Source organism: Lethenteron reissneri, chromosome 34 (genome assembly GCF_015708825.2).
Source record: "Lethenteron reissneri isolate LAM-NWPU_2019-01 chromosome 34, ASM1570882v1, whole genome shotgun sequence".
Classification (NCBI taxonomy): domain Eukaryota; kingdom Metazoa; phylum Chordata; class Hyperoartia; order Petromyzontiformes; family Petromyzontidae; genus Lethenteron; species Lethenteron reissneri.
Window position 1 is genome coordinate 16,646,005 of NC_083812.1, and position 15,802 is coordinate 16,661,806.

The 15,802-nt window shown below is 46.5% G+C and overlaps 1 protein-coding gene across 1 annotated transcript in view; it reads right to left on the minus strand.

Annotated features, from left to right (window-relative positions):
• Positions 1-15,802, minus strand: part of LOC133350499 (melanopsin-like) — a 43,369-nt gene that overhangs the window by 7,225 nt on the left and 20,342 nt on the right. Inside the window, exons 7-9 of the mRNA XM_061564839.1 lie at positions 14,880-15,044; positions 12,902-13,196; positions 12,020-12,160 (exon numbers count right to left, since the gene is read on the minus strand). Coding sequence (XP_061420823.1) covers positions 12,020-12,160; positions 12,902-13,196; positions 14,880-15,044 — 601 coding nt within the window. The remainder of the gene's footprint in view (positions 1-12,019; positions 12,161-12,901; positions 13,197-14,879; positions 15,045-15,802) is intronic.

Sequence of the window (15,802 nt, forward strand, 5' to 3'; positions counted from 1 at the left end):
CAATGGAAAAAATTGGCACGTCCCGTGGTTGCTGCGGCTGCGAGATCATCAGCGGAACCTGGTTCCATTCATGGGGTGGATGTTTGCGTCTTAGTTGACTTGGGGGCTTCGGCTACGATCATTTCGGACTTGATCTTTCACTTGTTCATCCGGTCTTTACCGCTTGTGTTGCTGCTAACGGGGGTAGCATGGACATCATCGGTTAGGTGGATGCTCATATCGCGATCGGGAAGGTTGCCGTGTCGGGGCCAGTTCTGATCTCCAAGTCCTTGGCCATGTTCTTGGTTCTTTCGGTAAAGTCACGTAGAAGGGAAGTAATAAAATAATAAAAATAAAACATAATAAAATAAAATAATTCTCACGACGTTTCGGCCACAACGCAAGCAGCCGTCTTCAGGTGAAGAATGAGACACTGCCAAGCTAGGAGCTTATATATACGCTGGGTTGGAGGTGCAAGAAGAGCGCCTTAACAAAAAGAATGTGCATATCAAGAGGAATTTAGCATATTCATGGGAAATGCGTAGGAGGTGGGCGGGGGGGGGGGGGTTTCAAAGTCATATTATGCCCATGCATTATGCAGGATCAGCAGCACCAAGGGAGGGTGCAGGGAGTAGCATTAACAAAGGAAAGGAATGTTAATAGTATGTAGCTGCAGTTACTAAACAACCACGTGGAAAACTAAAGTATAAACTACATAAAAAACTAAAGTATAAACTGCATAGCACCATCAGTATACTTACTATACTCTACAATAAGCTGAGTTACTAACAGCAAGTAATACATTACAATTCTACGTCGTAAAAATTATATAATATGCTTCCATCTAAACTTTATTCTCTTACATCACACGAGCATACACCGTATTATATACTGCCATAGATAAACCCAACATTAAATTATATACTGTATTGCTATAAACCACCTTATACATTTTAATATAACACTATGTATTATTCTACCCACCCTAATGTGTATCACACTGCTATATGTTAACTATACAATTACGATACTATATATTACTTGTACATTGTATTAAGCATATAAATGTTATACTATTTGTTATTATACACTGTACCATTGACCGTCGTGTCAATGGGTGAGTCGTGGGGGGAAAACTTGCAGCGGAGCAAATAATCCATTCCCTGCGGAGAATACAATGCCAGTGAGTGGAACGCGGTCTGAAAGTCACCGTAAACGTGAACACAATCAGTTAAGATCCGAAATGGTTTATTACGTCCTTCCAATGATTGCTTCCAATGAGTGGCTCATTGAACTATCAGGTCTCCTTTAAATTGATCAGACCAAACAGTTCTCGTTGAAACCTTCTGCAGTCAGGCCACCAGGATTATACGGCTTGCCAAAGATACATACAGAAGATACACCTCTTCGTCCCATTGTCTCTACTATCAACTCCCCCACCTATAAATTGGCTCGTTTTTTGTCTGAAATTCTATGGCCTTTCACTGGAAAAACCACCTCTGCGGTAATAAACTCTACTGACCTGGTATCGACAATCAAGGGGATTGCCCTGTCCCCAGACGACCTGCTTGTCAGTTTTGATGTGGTTTCTTTATTCACCAAGGTTCCTGTACCTGACACCATCGCAATCATTGAAGACTTGGTTCATCAAGGACTGAATGCTGGGGTACCCCCCCTGGTGAGACACTGCTTAACCAATACATACTTCACCTGGAATGGAACTTTCTACAAGCAAACTGAGGGCACCCCAATGGGCTCCCCCCTATCTCCGGTTGTAGCCAACATTTTCATGGAGAAATTTGAGACTGACGCCATCCAGACTGCCACTCTACGCCCGACCTTATGGAAGAGGTACGTAGACGACACTTTTGTCATCTGGCCACATGGCCGGCCTGCTCTAGACCAATTTCTCGACCACATTAATTCCATACACCCAGCCATCAGATTCACCATGGAAGTCGAAAAAGATGGCAAGCTACCCTTTTTGGATGTCCTAATTAAAAGGAGACCTGATGGTTCAATGAGCCACTCTGTCTACAGGAAAGCCACCCATATGGATGCTTACCTAAAACCGGATTCCCACCACCATCCATCCCAGAAGAATTCCCTCATCAAGACTCTATACCATAGAGCCCAATGTATCTCCGACCAGGAACATATTGCCAGTGAACTCAAACACGTACGCCAAGCTCTTAAGGCTAATGGTTACTCCGACTACACAATCCGCAAAGCCATCACTCCAACCATCAAGAAGGATCCTGTTGAGGAGCCTTTCAAGACCATCACCATACCCTACATTGCTGGGGTCACAAAAAAGATCTCCAAAATCCTGACTGAACACAAGATCCAGGTCCGATTCAACACAGTACATAAAATCCGTGATCTGGTCCCGTCTGTAAAAGATGTGGTTCCAGACATACAGTACCCTGGCATCTATAAACTAAGTTGCCTCTGTGGTAGCAGTTACATTGGGGAAACCAAACGACATGTCTCGGACCGCATCCGTGAACATAAAGCAGACCTGAAACACGGTAGGACAAACACCTCGGCCGTGGCAGATCACTGTTACAACTCAGTGGGCTCACATTACATTGACTTCTCCAAGACAGAGGTTCTCTGCAAGCCATCTGGCTATCATGAGAGATTCGTTCATGAGGCGATCCACATATACAAACACAGAGACAATTTTAACCGAGAAGATGGATTCCGGCTTATCAATCATTGGAAGGACGTAATAAACCATTTCGGATCTTAACTGATTGTGTTCACGTTTACGGTGACTTTCAGACCGCGTTCCACTCACTGGCATTGTATTCTCCGCAGGGAATGGATTCTTTGCTCCGCTGCAAGTTTTCCCCCCACGACTCACCCATTGACACGACGGTCAATGGTACAGTGTATAATAACAAATAGTATAACATTTATATGCTTAATACAATGTACAAGTAATATATAGTATCGTAATTGTATAGTTAACATATAGCAGTGTGATACACATTAGGGTGGGTAGAATAATACATAGTGTTATATTAAAATGTATAAGGTGGTTTATAGCAATACAGTATATAATTTAATGTTGGGTTTATCTATGGCAGTATATAATACGGTGTATGCTCGTGTGATGTAAGAGAATAAAGTTTAGATGGAAGCATATTATATAATTTTTACGACGTAGAATTGTAATGTATTACTTGCTGTTAGTAACTCAGCTTATTGTAGAGTATAGTAAGTATACTGATGGTGCTATGCAGTTTATACTTTAGTTTTTTATGTAGTTTATACTTTAGTTTTCCACGTGGTTGTTTAGTAACTGCAGCTACATACTATTAACATTCCTTTCCTTTGTTAATGCTACTCCCTGCACCCTCCCTTGGTGCTGCTGATCCTGCATAATGCATGGGCATAATATGACTTTGAAACCCCCCCCCCCCCGCCCACCTCCTACGCATTTCCCATGAATATGCTAAATTCCTCTTGATATGCACATTCTTTTTGTTAAGGCGCTCTTCTTGCACCTCCAACCCAGCGTATATATAAGCTCCTAGCTTGGCAGTGTCTCATTCTTCACCTGAAGACGGCTGCTTGCGTTGTGGCCGAAACGTCGTGAGAATTATTTTATTTTATTATGTTTTATTTTTATTATTTTATTACTTCCCTTCTACGTGACTTTACCGAAAGAACCAAGAAGATAAATCCCTGCAGTCACGAAAGCTTTAAATCGAAATCCTTGGCCATGCTTGTTGGGTACTGATTTCCTTGGGAAAATGCCTATAAAGATCTTGGTGGACCAGGGCTGCTTGGTAATGCCCTCAGGTCGTAATGTGTTATTTCTGCCCTCGTCGCTGGGTTGCTCACCCCGGGGTGCCAATGGGCAGGTGCTGGTCGATGTCACGGTTGAGATCCTGCCAGGTTCCCAAATGTTGGTGCCGCTGCGCTATCGAAAAGGGGGCCGCTGCAAGAGTTCAGCGGCTGGGGTGCTCCTGACCCCATCTAATGGCGTGACGCGTGGTCTGACGCTGGTCGGCGCTCAGATGATCATTCGGTCTGAACAGGCACCGTTTTTGCAGGTTCTCAACTGGGGTCCGGATGAGGTTGTCATTCCCACTGGCAATGTTTTGGCCCATGCCACCACCGCCTTTATGGAACGGGCCGAGGTGGAGCCGCACCGAGTGGTGGGGGCGACTCATACTCCTCCTGTTTCAGACGATAGATGGATTACGGAGTTGTGTCGTGAGAATTCCACATTGTCGCCCAAACAACGGAATGGGTTGCGTGCGAGCTTCTGCGTAATTTTTGTGACGTCTTTAGCAAGGACGATTTCGACTTGAGGCGCACATCCCTTTTGTCTCACCACATTAACACGGGCGGAGCCAGCCCTATTCGCCAAAACTCACACCGGTTGAGCCCAGGGGAGAAGGAGCGTGTTCAGAGTGCTGTCAGTGACATGCTGGCTGCAGATATCATTTCAGCATCTAATAGTCCTTGGGGCGTGCCAGTTGTGCTGGTAAAGAAAAAAGATGGGAACCTCAGGTTTTGTGTGGATTTTCGTAAACTAAATAAGGTTTCAGTGGCCGATGCGTATTGACTGACGCATATGGATAACTCCCTTGATCCGTTGTCCAGGGCGCGGTACTTTTCCACTCTCGATTTGTCATCTGGATTTTGGCAATTGCAGCTGGATGACTCATCGAAGCCGAAAACCGCTTTCCGCACGTCTCGGGGACTCTTTCAATTTAACTGCCTTCTTATGGGGTTAAATTCGGCTCCAGCTACCTTACAACGTTTGATGGAGCTCGTGTTGGTTGGCTTGCAATGGGATACATGCCTTATTTATTTAGACGATGTGATTGTGTTTAGTCGTACGTTCGATGAATATCTCCTACGCCTGCACTCCTATTTGAGAGAATGTGCTCTGCCAACCTCAAGTTTAAACCTAAAAAATGTCATCTGCTGCAGAATTTGGTGCATTGTTTGGGCCACGTGGTGTGTTCCGATGGTGTCGCCACGGATCCGACGAAAACTGCTTGTGTCCATGACTGGCCTACTCGTACGTGTGAGGGTGATGTTCGCAGTTTCGTCTGCTTCACGTTGTATTACTGTCGATTCATGCCAAATTTCACTAGGGTCGCCAAGCCCTTGCACGCGCTGACTGTCAAAAATCAGAGATTCAAATTAGGTCCTGAGGAGGAAGCGCCGTTCATAGCACTTTGCACTCGCTTGTCCGACGTGCTGACGCTCAAATATCCCGATTTTTCATTGCCATTTATCGTCGACACCGATGCCAGCGATACGGGTATAGGCACCGTTTTATCTTACTCAAAAGAATGCTAAGAAACCCACTAGTAACATTAGCAAAAACGAACGCTCTGAACTCGTGGACCTAAAAAAGAGAGACGATATTGTCATCTTCTCGGCAGACAAGGGCAATGCCACAGTCATCATGGATAAAGATTCATACAACAACAAAATCCTGGACCTACTTAATGATGGGAGTTACTCCAAAATTAAAAACGATCCTATTAACAGCCTAACGATTTTGATGAACAAAATCATCACGAGTTCGACTTCCCTAATCGAACCAACCAAACGTCCCTCTCTAAAACCATCGGTGGCAAGACCTCCCAGACTCTATGGTCTTCCCAAGATCCATAAAGAAGGCACGACCCATCGTGTCGACGATCAACTCTCCTACGTACAAACTGGCCCGGTTTCTATCAGATACTCTGCTTCCCTTCACAGGCAAGACCTCTTCGGCAGTACTCAATTCAACCCAATTAGTCTCTATGGTCAAGGACATGGTACTATCTCCTGATGATATCCTCGTCAGTTTTGATGAACTATCTCTGTTTACCAAGGTCCCAGTACCTGACACCCTAACAATAATTGAGGACTTGGTCCAACATGGATTGAATTCGGATGTACCTGCGCTGGTTAGGCATTGCCTCACCAACACTTATTTTACCTGGAATGGCACCTTCTACAAACAGAATGAGGGTACCCCTATGGGCTCCCCCTTGTCACCAGTGATAGCCAACATGTTCATGGAAAAGTTTGAATCAGACGCCATCCAGACATCCACCCTGCGTCCTTCCCTGTGGAAGAGGCATGTGGATGACACTTTCGTCATTTGGCCACATGGCCTCCCAGCATTGAACCACTTCTTGGACCACATCAATTCCAGACACCCATCCATCAGATTCACCATAAAAGTGGAGAAAGATGGTAAACTACCATTCTTAGATATTCTGTTTTAGAGGAGACCTGACGGATCCTTGGGACATTCTGTCTACAGGAAAGCCACCCACACAGATTCCTACTTGAAACCCGATTCCCACCACCACCCATCTAAAAATAATTCTCTCATCAAAACACTATACCACAGAGCTCATGGCATTTCTGACCAATACCACCTGGCCAGTGAATTAAGACATCTAATGGCGTGATGAACGGATACTCTGACCGCACCATCCGCCAAGCTGTTTCTCCCACCATACAGAAACAGCCACATGAAACTCTGATCAAAACAATCACGTTTCCATACATAGCAGGCGTGACCAAAAAGATCTCCAAAATTCTAAACAAACGTAAGATTCAAGTCCGATTCAGTACAGTACATAAAATTCCGTGATCTAATTCCATCTGTGAAAGATGTCATCCCTGACTTACAATACCCTGGAGTCTACAAACTGAGTTGCAGTTGTGGTGATTGCTACATTGGAGAAACGAAACGTCATATCTCTGATCGTGTCCGCGAGCACAAGTCAGATCTGAAACACGGCAAAACTGATTCTTCTGCCATTGCCAATCATTGCTACAACGCTGTGGGCTCTCATGAAATTGTCTTTTCCGAGACTAAGGTGCTCTGCAAGCCTCCTGGCTACCATCAAAGGTTTGTACACGAGGCCATCCAAATATACAAACACAGACATAATTTCAACCGTGATGATGGGTACAAACTTAGTAATCATTGGAAAGATGTTATTAACCATGCAAAAAAGATATAACTACACATATTTGGAGCATTCCTGGCAGCGATTTCAGCCGCACCACCTCTACATAATAATAGGCTCAGTCAACCATTCTACACAACAAAGACTCATTTCCTGACAGCGATTTAAGCCGCACCACTTCTACATAATAATAGGCTCAGTCAACCATTCTACACAACAAAGACTAATTTCCTGGCAGCGATTTCAGCCGCATCATCTCTACATAACAAAAAGGCTCAGTCCCTTTTACACGCACCTTTACATCATCCGCACCTAGTTTACACAACAAAGGCTCATTACTAACAGCGTGCTTCAACCGCACCGAACCTCACAAAAATAAAATTCAGGGCCTACCTTGGCTCCTCCCACCCTCAACTAGTATATATACAATTACTGTGTTCTTGGAATTTCTCTCACTTGATACAGCTATCGTGCTGTGACGGTTCCACCTGAAGACGGAGGCTTGTGTTGCCTCCGAAACGTCGTGATTTTTATTTTATTTTTATTTTACTTTTATTAATTTTAAATTTTTACCTACGTGTCTACAATACTCGTTGAAGGTTGAGCAGCCAGACGGCCAGCTGTCTCGTTGGCTCGAGATATTACAGGAGTTCTCGTTCGATGTCGTTTATCGTAAGGGTTCCAGGCATTGTAACGCCGATGCACTGTCTCGATTGCCGCCGGTGACTCGTTGCGCATGTTCCTCTGGGACAAGTCGTTGCTCGCCTGTCGCTTCGCTGCCGCATATTGTCATGTCCGCGGTGAGCGAGTCTCCCTTGCATGGGGCGGATGTGCCGGCCGGCGATGTATTGCAGTTGCCGCACTCCGTATGGACGCGCAAGCAGCTGTTGGATGACTCCATAGGGGGTTGTACACGAAGCCATACAAATATACAAACACAGACATAATTTCAACCGTGATGAGGGTTACAAACTGAGTAATCATTGGAAAGATGTGATTAACCATGCAAAAAAAAAGATGTAACTACACTTATTTGGACCATCTTATTTGACAGACAACTATTACAGGTTATTGATAGACAGCTAGTTTGTTATTTTACCAGTTTTAGTTTTTACTTGCTTTTCTTTTTTCACACTTTTGTTATGTATGCCATGTGTTAGTTACAAACCGCACCTCTCCATAACAAAGGCTCAGTCCTTTGTTATGCAGTCTACTCTTGGTCTTAAGCCTCACCTTACCATATTAATAAAAAAGTGTGCCGTTCCTGGCCCTTCCCCCCTCAACCATTATATATACGGGGTAGTATTTCTTGTGATCTCTCATTTACTTGATACAGCTGTCATGGCTGTGATGGTTCCACTTGAAGACGGAGGCTTGTGTTGCTTCCGAAACGTCGTGAATTTTTTAATTTGTTTTATTTTACTTTTATTAATTTAAAATTTTTACCTACGTGACTTTACCAAAAATACCTAAGAGTTTGACTCCATAGGGGCTCTGCAGCGTCAGGTGGAACAGACACGTGAGGGTTCTGTGTCAGTGGAAGGTGGTCGTTTGACTTTTCAGGAGGGCCTTTTGATGTGGAGGGATGATATAGTGGACCGTTGGCGCATTGTAGTTCCGTGACAGGTTGGTTCGCGTGTTGTATGGTGAAAAGTTGTTGCACCTTGGTGTTCAAAAATCCTTGCTAATATTGCAACGGGATTATTATTGGCCCGGTAGGACAGCCAATGCCTCTAAACTTATTAGCTCCTGTCATGAGTGTGCTCGGCGGAAGCCGCTGTGCCTCAAATGCCATCCATCGCTGCAATCTATTTCTGGTACGCGCATCAATGAGTGGGTGGCTCTCGATGTCCTGGGGCCCTTCCTGATCACTCTCAGGGGTAACAAATATCTTTTGGTGGGTGTGGAATATTTTTCCCGGTGGCCGATGGCTAAGGCCCTTACCTGACCAATCCGCATCCTCCATCGCTGATGCATTTTTGAATGGCTATGTCATGGACAAAGGTGCCCCGGAGCCATTGCTTACGGACCAGGACCGGAATTTCTCTTCCAAGTTGCTACGCGATGTTTGCGACGCTTTGGGCACCAAAAAGATTAGGATATCGCCATATCACCCTCAGACTGATGGGATGGTCGAGTGTCTAAATCGGGCTTTGACAGCTATGCTCTGCCAGACTGTGGATGCCAAACAGGCCGATTGGGATTTGCACGTGCCTAGCATGCTCGCCGCTTTTAGGATGGCTCTGCACGCTTCCACGGGATTTTCTCCATTTTTCCTCATGTACGGAAGGGAAAATGTGCCGCCTATTGATGCTCAATTGAGATCGCCTGTTGGGGGCGCTAAACTGACCCTGCCTGACCATGTGCGGGACTCCCTGCGCCGGATATCCGAGGTGCGGGAGGCAGCTCAAGTTAACACCACAAAAACGCAGGCACGCAATGAGCGCTGTGCGCGCAAGTCCGGCCACGACTTGCTCTCAGGTGCCTGTTGCCACCTCTCCTAAACTGCACAAGCCGTAGCATGGGCCGGTTTGAAGTGGTTGAGGTTAAGCGCCCTCAGTGTGTACGTATTCGGGCGGGTCGGCGTCGTTGGTTCATTCATCCATCACGGCTGAAATCCTTCGTTGCTCCACGTGTTGCTTTGTCATCTCCACATATTGGGTTGCCGGGGTCTGGCGTGTCCAATGAGCCAGAGGGGGTGTGGTTGCACGTTGATCCTCCGAAAATTTCTGTTTTGCTGTCCACAGCATCCGAACCCTTGACTGCCGTCACGGACGATGGCCTTGCCCGGTCCGGCTCTGTTACATCGGACCCCTCCGCTCTTCCACCGACCGCTCCACTTCCAGCCATGCTGATCGATGCGGAACGGGATACAGCTACCATGGAGGGCCCGGCATAGCAGACCCGTTCTAAAACGCCTCGATTTTGCTGATGTTCTGGTTTTATCTTCACTTTGGTTACTCGCCTTTTAATGCCGGCTTGTACAGTTCATGTTGCTTTTATGTCTGTTACACACGCTTGCTGTTGCTGCGAGGTCTTTAATTGTGTCTCTCCATTACTCGTCCAAATTCATTCTTAGCCGGGATGGCTAGTTTTTACATCACGGGGGGGGGGGGTGATGTAATGAGAGAGCGCGACCTGGGGGGTTACAGAGGACATCTGCATGGCCACCGCTGGGTAACCGATATCCAATCTGGAGTAGGGATTCGAACGAGGCCAAAGGTAATGGGTGGAGCTACGGGGAATATACGGGAACCATCCAAAAGGTTCCACAAGAGGGCGTTGCGGTAGTCGGAGCTTACCTCCGCCAGGAGGCATATAAGCAGAGGCAGGAGAGGACTCCAGGTCGGTGTGGGAAGCCTCGGGTCCAGCCTGCATCGCCGCTCTACCTCTTCTCGCCAACGACCACGTGGCGAACCTCCAGCGAAGTAGCATTTACTCCGCGCACGCCGCCAGCCAGTGGCGTGAGCGGAGAGAGAGTGAGGCGTGCCGCGGCAGTGGACAGAGATGGATCATCAAGGCAGCGGGGGAAGCGAGAGAACTACCCAGAGAGAGAGTGTGGAGGTGTGCAAACATTCTGTTAATTAAGCGACACCAGTCCGGAGTCATTGTGGAAGTTGTTTATTACATATCTAATAAGAACCATGTATGGCTCAAGTGGCGATCGGCTTGCCGGTCCCGCTTTGTAGCCAATGAGGGGAGAGCCCGAGAGCATGACCTCGGCGTGATCACGGCATGTTAGCTAAGGTGATTGGCTTGGCCGATCTTGGCCTCAGCTAATGGGAAACCGGATCAGAGGCGTGGTCTCGGGAGTTGACGGGGAGTGATCTGGAGCGGTCGATGCTGACTACTGAGGATTGGCTTAGGAGTACCACGTGACCCAGGGGTTAAGAGGGGGAGAGACGGAGGAGTCGGGAGCAGACCTGGGAACGAAGAGAGCAGGAGCCACGCGCGTGCGGGGCTCTGGGTGCCACGTGCGCGGTGCGACTTCGCCGGCTGTCTGCCCGTTTCCCGTTGCCTGCCAGCAACGGGGAGTGTGTGTAACTGTGGAAGTGGAAAATAAAGGACTGATTCCAGAAGCCGTCTCGAGAAGGTTTGTTACACATATGTAGTAACTAACTCGGAGACACTAAGAGTTGGAGGCACTTCTTTATTAACAAGCACCATCGGGGTTAACACTTTACAATAAGTCCATCTGTGGTCGGCAACGTTACTCAGTCAGGACAGTTGGTAGGCTGCCTGACTGGTGACGCTCCAAGATAGTGAAGACGGAGACGATGACAAGAAGGATGGTGAAGACAACCAGAAGAATGGTGAAAACTGCAGCAGCACGATGAGGATCCCACTCCATACAACAGCCCCGAGGTCCCCTAGAGGGGCCCCTTTTATACTGTCAGTGTGGCATGGCTCCGCTCCCGGCCACGCCCCCTTTCTAGAACCTACCAGCGGTTCTTGGTGTGTCCCTTCTGTGACCTTTCCCCTATACCCCCCTCTGGTGTATAACCTGGCCTGCTGACGTCAGGGCTGCTGTAAGCCACAGATCCCCTTCCCTGCCAGCAGCCAGCGCTATACTACTACATTACTATTCTATGCCACTACATATATATCGTGTAGTGTGCAACGAGAAACAGCTTGAATGATCAAGAGAGTTGGCACCTTTTGACCACACAATGCCTCCAGTCCGTGCGGCGTTTTGCTGTGACCATCAAAAAAGCTCAGAAGTTTACGAACATTGGGTTGTGCTAACCCCAAGTCGTCTTCACAAACAGTGAATTCCACGTCGCACTCTCTAAGAGCGAGCAGACTACAGGATGCCAACGTCAACATCTTTAACACGAAAGGGTAAGAGGAAATCAAGGGTCATCGAGGAGTATTTAACTCCCGTGGTGTCTATGTGGACATCTTATAAATTACTTTAAAGCATACAGGTATATCTCATGGAAATATGGAAATACACGGCGAGTGCTCGTCATCACGTAAACGAGCAGCAGGCCATGGTGCCGTGGCCGTACCACTCCATCGTGTCGCTGTGAAAGCCTTAATAGGTAATCAGTAGCCGTATTCATTTGCACCATCCTTCATACACACACCTTTTCGAACATGCCGGAGTCATGGCACCTCGCTTTCCCCAGGTCCTGGCCCTCGATGGTATCTCGAGGAAGGTCATAGGAGACCTGACGGCTGGCTGGCCGGGTCCGGATCCCTGACTCCCCCTCCATGTCCGTCCAGCACTAGTGAGAGCGGGTGACAAGCCGTCCTCACACGGGGTGTACAGTCAGATGTTCTCCTCAAAGTTCTGCTTAAGTAAAAATAAATTGTTAAAGGAATGTAAATGTGTCTCCTGTTTTATACCACTCAAGGTCAGGATAAATTATTTACGTATATTTGTAATCAGGATTCAGTGAGTAAGAAGGAGGAATAAAAAAATGTAACAGTGGAATAATTTCCCCTCTTTCTAATTGGAAACCCAGTGGAAACTTGAATAATCACGATGTTATACATTCTATTTACTCTATATGAACGAGCAGTTTACAATGCCAATCTATTGACCGCTAAAAGAGGTATTTGGCTTATGTAGCTTAAAATATATATAACTCCTTTACACTCTCAATCACACCAATTACTTATTTTGATATTTTAAATAGAGCTCTTAAGCCTCATAAGAAGCTGTTTTAATTGAATGTAAATGCACACTACTACTTACAGTTACATATAACAAACAGGAAATATATAGTTACATTTATTTGAATGGGTGTATGTTTTCTACTTTTCTCCGACCTAATTCTAAGAACTATTGACATCACGTTGTGAAAATAAGAAAATGTTATTTTATTTTTTTGTACTGGCATTGGCGACTTGGCTAACGCCGCCTGCACCGCACGAGAGGGTCTCAGAGCGGTGCAGACGTCACCGTCGTGAAACCCCCTCCCTTTCCCCAGAACCACCCGGCCATCTCTGTCCTGGCTCCTTACCGACTCTGAGTCAGAGGTGCAGGTCGGCTGACGATGCCATCGCACCGTGTCACCACTACACGACATCTGGCTGGAGAGCGTGGAGTGTCGTGTCGACTGGAAGCTGCCACCCGACAGAGTCCGCGAGCCCTTGCGGACGACGCCGAACAGCGAGCGAAGGCACGGCACGTACTTGCCGATCGCCTGCCTGTACTTGGGGTGTGTGATGGCGTACACTATGGGGTTGTGGATGGCCGACGCCTTGGCGATGATGGCAGGCACGGAGTTCATGTAGGGCGTGAGCATGTCAGCGTAACTGCGGAGACAGGCAGCAGCCAAGTTAAACAACTCGAAGAGTAGAAGCAGCTCGTATCCTGTAGAAATGCACCAAGTAGCTAAGGAGTGATTCACTCCTCTGGTGGTGCAATGAATTGTCACAAATCGGGATTTGCAATTCAGTTCCAAGATCTTTTTCTTAACTTGCTTCATCATCTTCCCTCTATTGTTTCTCGTATTTTACGTCCTGTTTGCACTTCATTGTGCATTCCATGAGCACATAATCCATCGTTACTAGCCTTGTACCTCGGTCATGGGTCCCGGGCTCTCTGACAGAAGTTTGAAGCTATGGTCATGAATAAAAGAGTTTAAAAATACTTTCAAACTTTCATTAGGGTCGGAACGTACAATGCTATAACTGGGCAGTCTAGCAGCTGGATTATGTGATTCTGCACTCATACAAATGTGGAACAATCAAGTTACCTTGATCGTGCTGGAGCTTGTAAGATCTCAAAAGCTAAACAAGATGGAGGCTGGCAATAGAGCAACAGATTACTCAATCTATCTGTACTGAGCTTGTGTGTTTCACTTTTCGGCAGGAATTCTGGTTTCCTCCCACATGCCAAACACTCACATATAATGAATGGGCCAACCACTCCAATGAAGGACCCTTCTGAGTCTTGAGTGCTCATTGAACCTCTCATTGGTAAATAGTGGACATTTGTTATTATTGTTATTCACTGCAAGTCATTTGTCATGGAGCAATATAGTCTTATCCTATCTCTAGGATTTTGTATAGCGCTTTTGTCAAAGTGCTTTACAAGAGTTATAAATGACACATTAGTAATGGCTGATGGGGAAAAGGGATGGGGTTTGAGTGTTGGGGAGGGGAAGGGATGGCAAGGAAGGGTGGTGATAGGGAAAGGGAGGGCGAGGTTAGGAAGGGAGAGGCTGGTTAAGCTTTTAAGGACGAGGATAGCAAGCAGTATAGGTATATGCTATTGAAAAAAAGAGTAATATCAATGGAGGAATGAAACATGGTTGAGTGAAGTTGCCTGTTTGATGTGGAGTGGCAGTTTATTTAAATGGAGGGGAGCCAGGAGGGAGGAGCGGTAACGTGACTGAGCACAGGGAGGGGGGCGTAGTGACGGACAACAGAGATTGTGAACGCAGGGGCCGAGATGAGACATAATAAGAAATAAGAGAAGCGGGATAGGGTGGAGCAGAACCAAGGCGTGATTTTTAAACGAGGGTAAGTAATTTTAATAAACATCGGTAGTCGATGGGAAGCTAATGGAGTTATGGAGTTCGACAAGGAGAACATAGGAATGGGTGTGGTGTGGATGATTAAAAATAATCCGGGCCGAAGCGTTTTTTTAATTTTCTGGAGGGGAGCAAAGGTGGTCTAAAGTTATCTAAACGGGGTGAGGGAGATGAATATGGTGGAAAGGAGAGCAGGAGGTGGAGAGGTTGGAGACAGATTCCCACCTGAGCATTGTAAAGAAGTTTAACGTTTATTTTGCTTAACTAGGAGAGGACTCAAGATATCAGGATACATCCCATTTGGAAGTGACCTGGGTCACCAACATTAAAACAACATAAAACAAAGTACAGCAATGAAGTTAATAGAAATCAAAGCAACAAAAAAAACTATAATCATAAATCAGAGCAAAAACAACCAGGAGGTGGCGAGTTAGGCAGGAGAGCGGCAGGACAAACGTACCCAGCCCAGGCCACAAGCGCCACACACGAGTACGGAGACCAGGACACCACATAGAGCAAGATGACAATGAGGGCAATCTTCGCAAGCTTCCACTCGGCGTTCATCCGTTGCTGCTGCTTCTGTGATTCCTTACTATCATGGGTTTCCCCCAGAGTCTTCACAGCCCTGTGCGGACAGTCACGCCCCAGGGGCAAATTGAACAAGGCCAGCAAGTGTCGGCGAATTATAGATGTTGTAAATGCTGACTGATAATATATAATTATAAATATCAAGTTTTAATTGACGATGATGACCAACACAACTCACGTTACCAAGTCCACAATACAGATAATTAACACGTCCATTCCTCTAGTCAACGTGGTGACAGTAAGGATATTTTTCATGGTTTATATTGCTGTACTGTGAAATTGTAAGGCAACTGTTTCATGCTGTGTACGAGTGTATATTGCCACCACAACGTGGGTCTGATATTTCACAAACAGCGCGCACAACGACGTGACAAACCGTGCACACAACACGTGACAGACCATGCGCACAAACACATGACAGACCACGCGCACAAACACGTGACAGACCACGTGCACAAACAAGAGAAAGACCATGCACACAACACGTGACAGACCACGTACACAAACACGTGAAAGACCACACGCATAAACAAGTGACAGACTGTGTGCACAAACACGTTAGACTACATGCGCAAACACGTGACAGACCACGCGCACAAACACGTGACAGACCACGTGCACAAACACGTGAAAGACCACACGCATACACAAGTGACAGACTGTGTGCACAAACACGTTAGACTACACGCGCAAAGACGTGACAGACCATGCACACAACACGTGACAGACCATTCGCACAAACACGTGACAAACCACGTGACAGACCATGCACATAAATGCGTGACAGACCATGCA